Source organism: Trichechus manatus, unplaced genomic scaffold, assembly GCF_000243295.1.
Source record: "Trichechus manatus latirostris isolate Lorelei unplaced genomic scaffold, TriManLat1.0 scaffold00128, whole genome shotgun sequence".
Classification (NCBI taxonomy): Eukaryota; Metazoa; Chordata; class Mammalia; order Sirenia; family Trichechidae; genus Trichechus; species Trichechus manatus.
This window is the reverse complement of record NW_004444064.1, coordinates 2692983-2708668: the sequence shown is the minus strand read 5'-3', so window position 1 is coordinate 2708668 and position 15686 is coordinate 2692983. Positions and strand designations below refer to the sequence as shown.

The following is a 15686-nucleotide window of genomic DNA, read 5'->3' as shown; positions in this document are numbered from 1 at the left end:
TTTTTTTTTTTTGATGCTGATGTTTTCTTTTTTCCTCTTACTCTCCTGTGCTGAATTCCTTTTGTTTGTGGATTTTTTTTTGTTTCTTTTGTTTTTGTAGACTTTGTGTTTACTGAGACTTTATATTTTTCTTCTTTATTTTAATGAGTAGGTTTGTTAACTTCTTTTGTGGTTACCTTGAAATTTATCTTTATCTTCCTAAGTTTGAACCAGTCTTTTATTAGTTAGTATCATCTTGCCTTCCTCTCCATTTGAAAGTTCTGTACCTACACTGTTTATTCCCTCTTTTATTGTTCTGACGTTGTTGTCATTTGTAGATTAACCTCTCTGGTTCCCTGTTGTAAATCTTTGAGTTTTGATTAATCCTTGAAAGTTCATTACCTAGGTTGGTATCTGGCTGATGTGGTCTTGCGTCCTAGATTTAAGTCTGATATTGTTTGTTCTCTAACGGAAGGACTCTTTTTAATAATTCTTGTAAATTTTGTTTGGTTTTTACATATTCTCTTAATTTCTGTTTATCTTGAAGTGTCCTAATTTCACCATCATATTTTAGTGAGAGTTTTGCAGGAAATATTATTCTTGGTTGGCAGTTTTTTTTCTTTCAAGGTTTTATATATGTCATTCCATTGCATTCTTGCCTGCATGGTTTCTGTTGAGTAATCAGAGCTTAGTCTTACTGTTTCCCCTCTGTATGTGACTTTTCATTTTTCACAAGCTGGTCTCAGGATTCTTTCTTTATCTTTGGTTTTAGCAAGTGTGATTATGATACGCCTTGGTGATTTTTTTTGGGGGGGGAGTCTAGCCTATATGAGGTTCGTTGAGCTTCTTGGAAGGTCAGATTTTCATCTTTCATGATATTAGGGAAGTTTTCTGTCATCAATTCTTCAGTAATCCTCTCTGTGTTTTCTGTTTCCTCCTCCTGTTCTAGAATTCTGATCACTCACAGATTTTTGCTTTTGATCATATCCCATATCATTCTCAGGGTGTCTTCATTTTTCTTTGTTCTTTTCTCTGATTTTTCTTCAAGGTGGTATCCAAGTATTTGTCTTCAGTTTCAGTGATCCTGTCTTCCATTGTTTCAAACCTGCTCCTCAGACCTTCTATGACACTGTCCATTTCTGAAATCTTGTTGTTTATCTTTTGGATTTCTCATTGCTGTTTTTGTATGGTTTCTAGTTGTGAATTTATTTTGACATTTTGTTCCTGTATTATTCTCCTGAATTCTTCCATTGTTTTGTCAATCTTTTCCATGATTTTGTCTGTATTTTCCTTGAGTTTGTCCATTTTTTCCTTATTTTTGTCTGCTTTTTGCTTCAACACTTCAATAGCTCTGAATATTAGAGATTTAAATTCCCTGTCAGGTAGTTCCAGTACGTTTTCTTCTACTGGAAGGTCATTTGATGTTTTATTTTGGACACCGACTGGAACCGTCCTGTCTTGTTTTTTATATGTTTTGATATTATCTGCTCTCTTCGGGACATTCCGTAGTTATTTTCTTCATTTATTGATTTAGATTTGTTTGTTTCATCCTGCTTTTTTGTTTTTATTTGGTTATGTCTGAGCAGGCAGGCTGTGCATTCTTTGCTGTTTGCTCATCTCAGGGCACAATACTTCTCACTACCTTGTCCAATGAGCAGGGCCAGTTGCTCAGCTATGGTGCAGCAGGGCAGGTCCAGCAGAAGGGGCTGGGATGGATCTTCTGTGGCACATATTGGCACCAACAGGGCATGGTTGGGGGTCAATGCAGGACAGGTTCCAGTAGACTGTGCCTTTGCTGCTTGGGGTTACAATGCTTATCACTCAGTGCAGATAGACAGGAGTGGCGGGGAGGTTGTGATGTGTGGAGCTAAGTGGGTGTGGGAAAGATGAGAAAGAGGAGAGAGAAGCAGAGGCACAAAAAAAAAGTACTGAGGGAGCCTGCCATTGAAGTAGTTCAGAACTGGGAAAGCCATGTGCTGGTGGCTTTCTAGCCAGGCGGTGAGGCACAGCCCATCAAAAAGGGACAGATAGGGCACACACAGCTAGGTGGTCAGAAGAAAGGAAAGGAAGGAAGAGAGAGATAAGAAACTAGATTTTTTTTAAAAAGGGGAGAGAAAGGCACACGTGGCTAGGTGTTTGGGAGAAAAGAATGGAAGGAATGTAGAGAGAGATAAGAAACTGAGAGAAAAAATGAAAAAGAAAAGATACCTGGTGACTGGGAGGAAGAGAGGTAGAGAGAGACAAGAAACTGAGGAGAAAAAAAAAAGAAGAAAGAAAAAAATGCCCCAAGGGAGCCCACTGGAAATGGGTCCCCAGCTAAGTGGCACTGCACAGCCCATCCAGAAGGAGCAGAGATGGCACATGCCACCAGGTGTTCAGGAGAAGGGTAAGGAAGGAAAGTAGAAAGAGACAAGAAACTGAGAAAAACAAAGAAGAAAGAAAGAAAACAAAAATTCCCCCCAGCAGCCCACTGGAAGTGGGTCCACAGCTGAGCAATACTCCACAGCCCATCCAGAAGGGGCGTAGGTGGTACACAGCGCCAGATATTCAGGAGACAGGAAAAGAAGGAAAGTAGAGAGAGATGAGAAACTGAGAAATGAACAAAAACAAAAAGGAAAAAAGAAAAAGAAAAAAATGCCCCCAGGGATCCCACTGGCATGGTGGCATGGACCAGGGAAGTGGTTTCTTAGCCAAGCAGTGCTTCACAGCCTGTCAGGAAGGAGTAGAGATGGCACACGGAGCCAGATGTTCGACAAAAAGGAAGGGAACGAGGTGAGAGAGAAGAAACCAAAAAAAAAACAACAACAGCAACAAAAAAGTGGCACTAACGGAGCCAGCCGGTGTGGGCGGGGCAAGTCTAAGTGGCACGGAGCCAGTGCCTCCCTAGCCAAGGGACCTCGGTCTGCCAGGAAGCAGCAGAGGCCAAGCAGGGGTAAAAAGGGTAGGGGGTGGGAAAGCATGTATTGCTGGTTACCGGGTGCTCTGTCTCTTGCTGGGAGCTCTGTGAAGCTGCATTTCTGTACTCCCTGTCTGCCCATCTTGGTGGCTGAGGAGTTCAAGATGGCACATCCATGCTGCATTAGCTTCTAGGGGACCTCTACTCTGTATCTCTCCTGGCTCTCTGTTCTCTGTCAGTTTCTAATTCCATTTAGTGCTTGATTATTCTTTATCTCTTCATTTGACGCTTAGAGTTCCAGGATTGATGTTTGTCTCTGTTTTACTTAGTTTTTCGTGTCTTTGCTGTGGAGGGACAGAGTGATGCTTCTGTCTAGAGCGCCATGTTGGCTTCACCACCCTCTACACTTAACTTTTTGAGGAACCGCTGAACTGTTTCCAAAGCAACTCCATTTTACATTCCTACCACAGCTATGTGAGAGTTCCAGTTTCTTCACATCCTTGCTGAAACTTACTATTTTCCATTTTAAAAAATATATAATAATAGTAGCTGTTATTATAGCCAAGGAGCCTTGGCAGCGCAATGGTTAAAGTGCTTGAGTGCTAACCGAAAGGTCAGTGGCTCAAACGCACCAGCCACTCCATGGGAGAAGAGACCTTGCTATCTGCTCCTGTAAAGATTGCAACCTAGGAAACCCTATGGGGCTGTTCTCCTCTATCCTATAGGATTGTTATAAGTTGGAATCCACTCTATGGCACACAACAACATTATTATAACCATCCTAAGTAAGTGTGAAATGGCATCTCATTGTGGTTTTGATTTGCATTTCTCTAAATGACTAATATGTAGAGCATCTTTTCACTTGCTTATTGACCGTTTGTATATCTTCTTAGAGAAATGTTTTTGCCCATTTTTAAATTTGGCTTATTTATCTTTTTATTCTTAAGTTGTAACTGTTCCTTATATATTCAGGGTACCAGATGCTTATCAGATATATGATATGACTGATTTGCAAATATTTTCTCCCATTCTATAGCTTGTCTTTTTTACTTTCTTTTTTTTTTAAAATATTTTATTGTACTTCAGGTAAAGGCTTACAGAACAAATAGTTCCTCATGAAACAGTAGTACACATGTTGTTTTATGACATTGGTTAACAACCTCACAGCATATTAACCCTCTAAATTCTCAACCTTTTTTTTTTTTTTTTTTTGGTGAAAATACACATAGCCAAAGATACACCGTTTCAAAAATTTCTACATACACAGTTCAGTGACATTGACTACGCTCTTCCAATTGTGCTGTTATTCTCACTTAAGATGAAGGCTTACAGAACAAAATAGTTTCTCATTTAACAGTTACTACAAGTGTTGCCCTATGACAATGGTTAACCATCTCACAACACATCAACAATATCCTTACTCAACCTTGTGTTCCCTATCACTAGCTTCCTTGTCCCCTTCTGCCTTCTGGCCCTTGTCACTGGACTCCTGTACCTCGTTAGTCTCATTTGGAGTCTTTTTTACTTTCTTGATAGTATCTTTTGAAGCTCAAAAGCTTTTAATTTTGATGAAGTTCAATTTATCTATTTTTTTCTTTTGTCGCTTGTGGTTCTCGTGTCATATTTAAGAAATCATTGCCTAATCCCAGATCAGGAAGATTTGTGCCAGTGCTTTCTTCTAAGAGTCTTATAGTTTTAGGCCTTACGTTGAGGTCTTTGTCCATTTGGAGTTAATTTTTGTGTATGGTGTGAGACAGGAGTCATATTCATTCTTTTGAATGTGAATATTCAGTTGCCCCGGTACCGTAAGTTGCGAACACTGTTATTTTCCCATTGAATTGTCTGGGTACTCTTATGGAAAATTATTCCATTGCTTTTTGATGTATTTCCACTTATCAACTTCAAGGCCTAACTCAACAGCCAACGTATCCCTGATTCTCTAATAACACTTTGCTGATTAGTTGCTTCTCAACTGAGATAATGTGTGTCCATATAAAATAGAGAGCTTTTTACTCAATATTCAATTCAAAATTATGCAATTTGGTATTTTCTCATTTATTTCATTTTGAAACTCAAAGTATTACATGGAGATGACACATTAGCTTGAAACAACCTCAGTTAGTGCTGTTGCTCGTTGCTTAAACAGGTTATGTGATAGACTCAGGAAAAACGCAGACATTTAGCTCAGGTTTCTAATTATCTTAGTGCTCTGACCTCACAATTCCAAATGTTGGGTGCTGTTGTAAACAAGACTTTTAGTATGTCCAGAACAGTAATTCATGAAGGTCATATATACTCACCTACAGAGTAGATTTAAAAATACAACCAAGAGGATATTGCTATGAAAATGGATACTTGTGACTAGGGGGCAAATTTTAAGTGTTGACACCAAATGTGAATTCAAAAAGTAAAAAGTCAAAAAACTTAGACCGAGGTGAAAATGATGTATGTCAGAACATGCATGGCACAGAAGGCACTGCAGTGGGACAGAATCACATGCTGAAGTGGAAGAGTTTGAATGAAATTGTTTTATTAATTGTGAAAGGAGGAAACCAGCGATGTATTTCATTTACTATATAGTTTCATAAATGTAATACACACACACATAAACCCAAAAATAAATGTACTAAATAGTATAGATATTCAGTTGATTATTTCATTTACATTCTTAAAAGTTTATGCAATTTTATTGAAACACTTATTTTGGACTTCTCATTTGTAAAATAGAAGCCTGTTTATGTTTAGAGATGCCTCATTTGGGAGCACGTAGGGCATTATTCTTGGGATAAACTTCCACCGACATGATTTTTTTAATCTCCATATACCACACGATGTCTTATACTTGAATGTTTAAGTAATGTTTATTGCTCTGTTGAATGCAAGAAAGCTATTCTGTTGAAGCTCAGTCCTTAATAGCCAAGGTCATAAGTACGTAACTTATATGCCTCTGTGTTTTTGTGTTGTAGGTAGGTGGGATCCACAACAAAAGTCAGTCCTTCGACATATCACCACTTCCAGGTATGAGGCTCTAAGATGCTGTAAGTGTGAACATTTGGTGCCTATGGATCTGTTCTGAACCTTAGAGCCTGCTTATGGGGGAAGGTGAGTCACTATACAGTATCTTTTGTTTACTTGTTTGTTTACTAAGAATGTATAGAACAGAGTCAAACTGACCCTTGACAAATGAAATATGTTTGAAGTGATACCATGCTGTTATTTTACTCTGCTTCAGTCTATCTGCCCTGAAGGTACTCTTTCACATAGTCTTTTGGAAAATCAGGGCTTCCCATTTCCAGTAGCTAGGGAGCGGGGTTGTGGTTGAACGCCCTTGAGTCCCGTTCCTACCAAGGTGGCCACCTAGCACAGATTCTGGCTCTTCCCCTGGAGCCAACACCGGAAAATCCAAGAGAAGCCAGAATGAAGCCTAGGTTCCAGGAATGAAGAACAACAGCAGGCGGGGCTGGGCCTTTGAAGAGAGTCTTGAGGTGTTTAGGGAGCAGGCTGCAAGAGCCTGGGGCTGGAGGCAGCATCAGTGATGTTTTTGTGGTGCCCTGAAATTATCTGCAGACATCAGTACGTGTGGCTTGAGCTGTTACCATAAACTTCTGTTGACATAACTACAAGGATGAACAAGCAGTTGTATTTGGAAATTTTAATACACCACTCTGAGAAACAGGTCAACAAAAAACAAGCTGAGGTATGAATGTCCTAAACAATGTAATATGTAAGTTTGAGCTATTAGGTGTATTTTGAACTCTACATGTTACTTTTTAAGCATATAGAGAACATTTACAAAATTAGAACGTGTGTTAGGCCTCAGTAAAGTCTGAGTATCTGTGACATGAAGAGTATATTCTCCAACCTTAAGACAGTAATATTAAAAATTAATAATAAAGGATACCTTACATAAATGTATTATGAAATAACTTGTGTTACAAGTGAAATAATAAGGGAAATTAAGGAATTGTAGAACTGACTGATTATGAAGTAATTAATGGGACACAGCTAAAGCAAGGTTTAGTAGGAAATTTATAACTATAAGTACATGTATTAAGAAACATGAAAAATTAAAAATGCCAAGCTAACTTTCAACCCAAAAGGTTGAAAAAAGAGCAAGGCAGTAAACCCAAGGAACCAAGAGGGCAGGGAATAATAAAGGTTAGGGCAGAAATCAATGAAATACAGAACACATAAGAACATAGAGAAGATTAACAAACCTTTACTGGTTTTTTTTTTTTTTTTAAGATTAAATAGACCTCTGGTAAGACTGATTAAAGAAAACAGACGATAATGATGGCAAAAAATGGAACCAAAAAATGGTGAAATAACTGAAGATAAAACTCAAAAGAAAAAATTAGGTGTTGTGAATAACCACATGCTAACACATTTGAAAACTTAGATAAAATTGTTAACTTCCTAGCAAAATATAAAGTGCCAAAACAGGCTCAAGAAGAAATAGAGAACTTAAATAAGCCAATGAATATTAAAGAAATTGAAATGAGAATTAAAGACCTCCCTAATTTTAAGGAACACTTAATTCTTACCATATACAAATTGCTCCAGAAAATAGAGTTATCATTCCCCAGTACTTCATATGATGCTAGTGTAACTGATTCTAATACCATATAAAGACAAATAAAATAAAAACAACAGACCAATTTTACTATGAACTATACTTAAAAATTTCATATAAATATTAATTTATCAAATGCAAGGGTGCATTTAAAACAAAACTACATGAAGCATTGAGATCAAATAGACTTTATCACAAGATTTTAAAGGTGGTTCAACATCAGAACATGTATCAGTGCAATTCACTACTTCAGTAGACTGTTACAGAAAAATAACTCAGTTAACTCAGTTGATACAACAGAATACTTGATAAACTTTAATGCCTATTTATGGCAAGAGCTCTTAACAAACCAGGAATAGAAAGGAACTTCCTAAACTTGGTAAAGGTCATATACAAAAACCTAACACAAACATTATACTTAATAGAGAAACATTGAATATATTCACTTTAAGAACAGGAGCAAGGCAAGGATGATTGTTACCACTGCTTTTATTTTACATAATACTAGAGGTCTTTCCCAAGGTGTAAGGAAAGTTAAAGAAATAAGAGAGTAAGTATTTTTAGGGAAGAAATAAAATTTGTTATTTACAGAGGATATGATGATCTATTCTAGAAAAAATCAAGCAAATCAAAAACTTTTTAGAACTAATAGAATAATTTAGCTGAACTTCAGGATACAAGATCAGCATACAAATCTGAATAGCCTTTTTCTATGTCAGCAATAACCAAACAAAATATAATTTTAAAAATAAATCACACTGTTCATAATAGTAAGGAGCCTTGGTCATACGGTGGTTAAGTGCTCGGCTGCTAACTGAAAGGTCGGCACTTCGAACCCACCAGCTGCTCCATGGGAGAAAGATGTGGCAGTCTACTTCCATAAGCATCACAGCCTTGGAAATGCTATGGGGCAGTTCTCCTCTGTCCTGTGGGGTCACTATGAGTTGGAATCAACTTGGTGGCGGTGGGATTCATAATAGTATCAAAACCTTGTAAAATTTCCAGAGATTAACCTGAGAGTGCACAAGAACTCTATGGCCCAAACCTCCAGCCTGTATATACGTAAATCTGACCCTAAACAGCAGATTATAGACTTTGAGAACTGAACTATGGGCTAGATCACTGCCCAGGTCCTAGATTGGGCGAGTGGTGCACATCAGCTCTCAGAAAATTAGAAGTAGAAAGTAACTTCCTCAATCTGATAAAAAGTTGTCTGGAAAAAAAAATCTACAGCTATCGTTGTACTAATGGTGTGGGATTGAGTGCTTATACCCTAAGATCAGGAAGAAAGCAAAGATGTCCACTCTTACCACTGCTATTTAACATCATACTGGCAGTTCAACAAAATGATAAGGAAAGAAAAAGAAATAAAAGGCATATACACTGGAAAGGAAACAATATGATTGTGTATGTAGAAAATAGAAGGAATCTATTAAAAGAAACAGTGGGCTCAAACATACCTGCCTTTATGCAAAGGATGGGGCGGGACTGGGCAATGTTTTGTACTGTTAAACATGGGGTTGCTATGAGTTGGAGCCGACTCGTTGGCATCTAACAGAAACTTATAAAAGACGTGTAGCTGAACAGAATGATTTCAAAGGGCGGCTTAAGACAAGGTAAACTATTATAATGAAGTGTGCATAGACTTGGACATAGAAAACCCAAAGGGAAGAAATACGATCTGCATTTCTCAAGCTGAAAGAACTAAAGAGAAAATTCAAACCTCAGATTGCATTACTGAAGGATTCTATGGGCAAAAAAAAAAAAAGAATGATGCAGGAAGCATCAAAAGAAGATGGAAGGAAAATACAGAGTCACTGTACCAAAATGAATTGATTGACATTCAGCCATCTCAGGAGGCAGCAGGTGATCAAGAACCACTAGTACTGAAGGAAGAAGTTCAAGCCGCTCTGAAGGCATGGGCGAGAAAACAAGGCTCCAGGAATTGATGGACTACCAGTTGAGGTGCTTTAACAAATGAATGGATTGCTGGAACTGCTCACTCATGTATGTCAAGAATTTTGGAAGACAGCTACCTGACCGACTGACTGGAAGAGATATTCGTGCCCGTTCCAAAGAAAGGCTATCAAACCGAATGCAGATTATTTAACAATATCATTAGTATCAGATGCTGGAAAAATTCTACTGAAGATAATTCAAAAATGGTGACAGCCATGCGTCAGCAGGGAGCTGCCAGAAGTTTAAGCCAGATTCAGAAGAGGACATGGAAGAAGGGATATCATTGCTGATGTCAGATGTATCTCTACTGAAAGCAGAGAGTGCCAGAAAGATGTTTACCTGTATTTTATCAACTATGTGAAGGCTTTCAACTCTGTGGTTCATAATAAGTTATGGATAACATTACAAAGAATGGGAATTCCAGAACACTTAATTTTTCTCATGCAGAACCTGTACATAGATCAAGAGGCAGTGGTTCGAACAGAACAAGGGGGCACTGCGTGGTTTAAAATCAGAAAAGATATGTGGCAAGGTTACATCCTTTCCCCTTACTTATTCAGACTGTATATTAAGCAAACAATATGAGGTGGCCTTCATGAAGAAGAACTTGGCACAGGATTGGAGGAAGATTCATTAACTAGCGGTGATATGCAGATGACACAGCTTTACTTGATGAAAATGAAGACGACTTGAAGCATTTACTGATGAAGGTCAAAGACTACAGCCTTCAGTATGGATTACACCTGAATGTAAAGAAAATGAAAATCCTCACAACTGGATCAATAAACAGCATCATGATAAACACTGAAGAAGCTGAAGTTGCTAAGGATTTCATTATCCTTGGATCAACAGCTTGGATCAATGCCCAAGGAAGCAGCAGTCAAGAAATCAAACAACGTATTGCATTGGGCAAATCTGCTGCAAAAGACCTTTAAAATCTTAAAAAGCAAAGATGTCATTTTGATGACTAAAGTGCACCTAACACAAGCCATGGTCTTTTCAATTACCCTCATATGCATGTGAAAGCTGGTCATTGAAAAAAGGAAGACTGAAGAAGAATTGATGCATTTGAATTGTGGTGTTGCTAAAGAATATTGAATATGGACTGCCAGAAGAACAAACAAATCACTGTTGGAGGAATTACATCCAGAATGTTCCTTTGGAGTGAGGATGGTGAGACTTTGTGTCACTTACTTTGAACATATCATCAGGAGAGACCAATCACTGGAGAAGGACTTTATGCTTGGTAAAGTAGAAGATCAGCAAAAAATAGAGATGGATTGACACAGAGGCTGCAACAATGGGCTCAAATACACCAAGGATTGTGAGGATGGTGCAGGACAGAGCAACATTTCATTCTGATATATATAAGGTCACTATGAGTTGGAGACTACTCGATGGCACCTAACAATAAAAACAACATTAAAAAAAAAACAAAAAAAACTTGTAGAACTAGTAAGCAAGATTAGCAAGGTTACAGGGTATAAGGTCAGCAAACAAAAATCAACCATATTTTTATATGCTAGCAAAGAACAACTGAAAACCATCAGTAAAAATAAAATACCATACATAAATATTCCTCACAAAATGAAATACTTAGGTATACATCTAACAAAGCATTCAAAGCATCTGTATGCTTAAAATTACAAAATGCCAATGAAAGAAATCAAAGAAAACCTAAATAAATGGAAAGACATACCATGTTCATGGATTAGAAGAATCAACATAGTAAAGATGTCAGTCTTCCCTAAGCTATAGATTTAAAGTAATACCAGTGACAATCTCAGCAGGAAATTCTGTAGATAGAAACGAGCTGATTCTAAAATTTACATGGAATGATAAAGGAGCGAGAATAGCTAAAACAATTTTGAAAAAGAAGAACAAAGCTAGAGGAATCATACCACCCAATCTTAAGACTTACAGTAAAACTACAGTTATCAAGACAGTGTGATATTAGCAAAGAGTTAGTCAAATAGATCAATGATACAGAATAGAGAACCCCAAAATGGATTCACTCAAATATGGCCATTTGATCTTTGGCAAAGTTGTGAGAGAAATTCAAGGAAATAGGAATAGTCTTTTCAATAATGCTATTGGAAAAAGTGTTCATCCTTATGAAGAAAAAAAAAGAACCTCAGCCTAAGCCTCACACCTTATACAAAGATTAACTCAAAGTGCATCAGAAATCTAAATGTAAAATGTAGATCTATAAAATTTTTAGAAGAAAACATGGGAGAAAATCTTCATGTCAGAAGTTAGGCAAAGAGTTCTTAGGAATGACACTAAAGCGCAAGCCATGGAATAAAAAATTGATAAATTGAACTTCGCAAAAACTGTAATCTTTTACTCTGGCAAAGACACTGTTAAGAGAATGAGATGATAAGTCATAGAGGGAGATAATGCTTGCAAACCATGTATCTCACAAAGGTCTTGTATCCAGAATATATACAGAACTCTCAATAATAAGAAAACAAACTCAATTAAAAGATTGGTAAAGGACTTGAGCAGATACTTCACCAAAGAAAATGTAAACCCAAAAAACCAAGTCTGTTGCCAGTGAGTTGATTCTGACTCATAGCGACGCTATAGGAAGGGCAAAAAACGTATGAAAAGTTGTTTAACATCAACATCCATTAGGGCCATTCACATTAAAACCATGGTGAGGTACCCCTACATACATGTTACAATGGGTAAAATAAAAAGCACTGACAATACTAAGTGCTGGCAAGAATGCAGAGCAACTAGAACTCTCTTAGGTTGCTGATGGGTATGCAAATTGGTACAGCCACTCTGGAAACATTTTGACAGTTTTTTACAATATTAAATATACATTTTCCATATGGCCTAGCAGTATCACAACTGGGTATTTACCCTAAAGACATGAAAACTTATGTTCACGAGAAGCTGCACACGAATGGTAATGGCAGCTTAGTTGTGATAACCAAAAGCTAGAAACAACCCAAATGGCCTTCAAGGGGTGAGTGAATAAACTAACTGTGGTACATCCATGCAATGGAATACTGCTGTAATCAGTAAAAAGGAACGGACTGGTTGTCCACACAACTTGGTTGAATCTTAAACACATTATGCTGAGAGAAGCCAGTCTTAAAAGCTTACCTACTGTATGAGGCCAAAGCGATAGTGATGGAGAACAGATTAATGGTTGCCACGGGTTACACGTGGAAAGAGAGAGTAACTGGAAAGGAATGGAACTGTTCTGTGTCCTGATGCTGGTGATGGTTGTATGAATGTATATACGTATGTATTAGAATTCAGAGAACAGTGTACTAAAAATTAATCAATTTTGTTCTATGTCAATTCAACAGATCAAATGAAAAATAAAATAAGAAAGACCCACATTATCATCTTAATTAAACAATCCAATATGTGAATTTCAGCTTAGAGATGCCAAGTGTCTGTTCAGAGCTGTCAGCCAGCCAGCCAGCCATCCACGAATGGAGTGATGGGAGCAAATAGTGTGTGCAGTTTGTACTGTGTTGTAATGTGTTTGTTCTGTTTTTTGCCTTCGCACGCGTCTGCCCACTCATGCATAAACTCATCCACGCAAACACACGTGGAACACACCTCTGTCACTTGGGGATCCAGCGCTCAGCCCTGGCATAGCACAACCTGTAGTCTTCATCACTCACTCACGTGATTAATACCATGCAGGCCCCAGAGGAACGCTTCTGTCCATAAAATAAAACGTGAGGGCATCTGGCTTGGGGCTGTGCTGCCACCATGTCAGGGATGGACGCTGCTTCGGGTTGCAGAGCACTGAGTGGTACATGTGATTAGAGAAGACAGAAGGCAAGCCGGTCAAATCCTTCCTAGACGGCATGGGTGCAATAGCCTCCTGCATAAGGAAGTGTCATTTCCGGTAGTTCTCAGAACCTACCTTCTTCCTTCCTTTTGTGTTCCTGTTTGTGGTTCCGGAGGTACTCACAAATACGCACTGCCTTCACAACGTTTGCACGTGGCAGCTGGGGAACACTTTGCAATATTAAATAATACACATTCGTCTTAAACTTATAGAAATGTAGATTGACTTAAAATATATGAGACATGATGCCAGATATGTACATGGGCAAGTAAATGGATACTGAGCACTAAAACTGCGAACATTTTATTTTTACAAAATTAATTAGACTGACTGAATCTTTCAAGAAATTAAATAATTTTTGCTTTATGTAGATAATTTTTATTTAGAATTATATTTAGTAATTATAATTTGTATTTTGCCCAGACAACATAACCTTTTTGAAAGCATAAAAGTAATTTATATTTTTTACATTTTCTTTAAAATTTTTTGTGAAAATATCTTAAATTTTATATACTTTGTGCATAATTAATCCTTGAGACTTTTACTGTCAATAAATAAAATAAAAATTTGTTAAAATTTTTATAAGCTGAAGACAGTGTGAATTTATGGAAGAAATACATAATAATTTATCAGTTAGTTATGTCTTTATTTCTCATCTGAACATCAAGCCATCAACAGAACATCCAGTCCATATGCAATAATAATTAAATTCTATCATCTTGATATTTTGTTAACTTTCTAGTCATATAAAAACCATAGCTTTACACCTGTTTTTCCTCTTTGATGTTAGGAAGGTGTATTTGTCAAGGTAGTCGAGGCAGTAGTGTAGCTTATACCTTCCTTATTGCCTTATTAGCCTGATGTGTAAGGTAGCTCTTTAAACGCATGGCTGTGGTCCCAGCCCTCCAACGCTCAGACGTTGGGTGGGGTGGGGACCATGCACGCCTGGAGCGCTGTGGCGAAGGGCAAGGCAGGCTCTGGAACAGGCACCTACACGTGAAACCTGCTCTGACACTCGCTCTCATGTGTCCTTGGGCAAGCTAACTACCCTGTTTGTGCTTCACATCCCTCCCTGCCTTTGGGGATGACGGTGGTACGCACCTCAGGGTTGCCGTACGATCCTGTGGGTCCACATATGTGAGCCTGATGTGCTGCTTGACAAATGCAAGCTCTGATCGCTGCTCAGACTCCCTCTAACTGAGGCCATCATGACTGTTGGCCTGGCCACCTGGACAATGCAATACACCTCTTGGTTAATGGCCAGGGAATCTGTATAACCATCGTGAGTCCATCCCACAGTGTTTGCCAACAGGCAGTGATTGCTTCCCGCACGACGCCCCTATGTTGATGTGGTAGAAACGGTAGAGTGGGGTTAAATTGGGCTCAGCTACATGCACAGGTACTACAACTTCTCTGCTTAGATGCATCCCCGTGTTCTGGTATCAGGCCCTCCCGTGGCCTACCCAGCCCCGACCCCTTCCTTCTTCCTGCAGGACCTGCTCCCCACCCTGTGCCTGCTGGCCCCACCTGCTCCCAGCTCCAGAGAGGGGCTGAGTGGTCTGAGGGAAGCCCCTTCCCCTGCCGGGGCCTTGGTTTAGAAGAAGAAGGGTGACTCCATCCAGGCCAGTGGGTGTGGGGGGAGGTTTGCTGGGGGCACGTAGGAGGGAGTGGTGGGAGCCACCCTCTGTCTTCCTTGGTTGTCGTCCCTCCCAGATACAGAGCCCCTGAGGAAGAGAGATCATGAGGCAAATAGCTGGACTCAAAGGGCCGTGGTGACCTCACCAAGGGAGGCTCTGGAGTGGACGTCAGCAGAGGCCCAGGGCCTTCTCCCCAGACCACGTCTGCCTGGACCCTCCCCTCCCTGGGGAGTGAGAAGAAGAGCAGCATAGACACAGAAGCAAGTACAGAATGGGGAAAGGTAGGGGCCACGTGGAGACGTCCTGGAAACACTGTGAAGAACTCTAGAGAAGCTGAGACGAGGATTTTTCCCCAGAGCAGACAGAGCCTTCCCCTAGGGCCGGCGCTCTGAATTTGGACTTCTAGCCTCCCAAACTGTGAGAAAGTAAATTTCTGTTTGTTAAAGCCACCTACTCGTGGTGTTCCCGTTACAGCAGCGCTAGGAGACCAAGATGGCATTTTTGGCAGATGCTGAAACGGACTTCCTGGAATACCTGAAAGAACTGGGTGACAACTTGATAAAGTGAAGTACGAGCTTCCAATAACACAGACACCAACAGTAGACAGAAATGGAATAGGTAAGAGAGCCCACTCTCTCAGTGAGACTGATACAAGCGCTTGGAAATTCAGCTAACAAGAAGCAGGCCTGCCTTTGTGAAGAAAGGGCTGCATCTCGGGGGATGGAGGACTCGCTGTGGAAAAGCTCTGCTCCCTACAAAGCATTGAAAGAAAGAGCGTGGATGCATTCAGAGCAGCCGTGTGAGTGCCAGGCCTGTCCG

General features: G+C 39.3%; 1 protein-coding gene across 1 annotated transcript in view; it reads left to right on the top strand.

The window, feature by feature from the left end:
- PCBP3 (poly(rC) binding protein 3) overlaps positions 1 to 15686 on the top strand; it is a 187442-nt gene that overhangs the window by 71160 nt on the left and 100596 nt on the right. Inside the window, exon 2 of the mRNA XM_023739057.1 lies at positions 5842 to 5977. Coding sequence (XP_023594825.1) covers positions 5968 to 5977 — 10 coding nt within the window. The 5' untranslated portion in view covers positions 5842 to 5967. The remainder of the gene's footprint in view (positions 1 to 5841; positions 5978 to 15686) is intronic.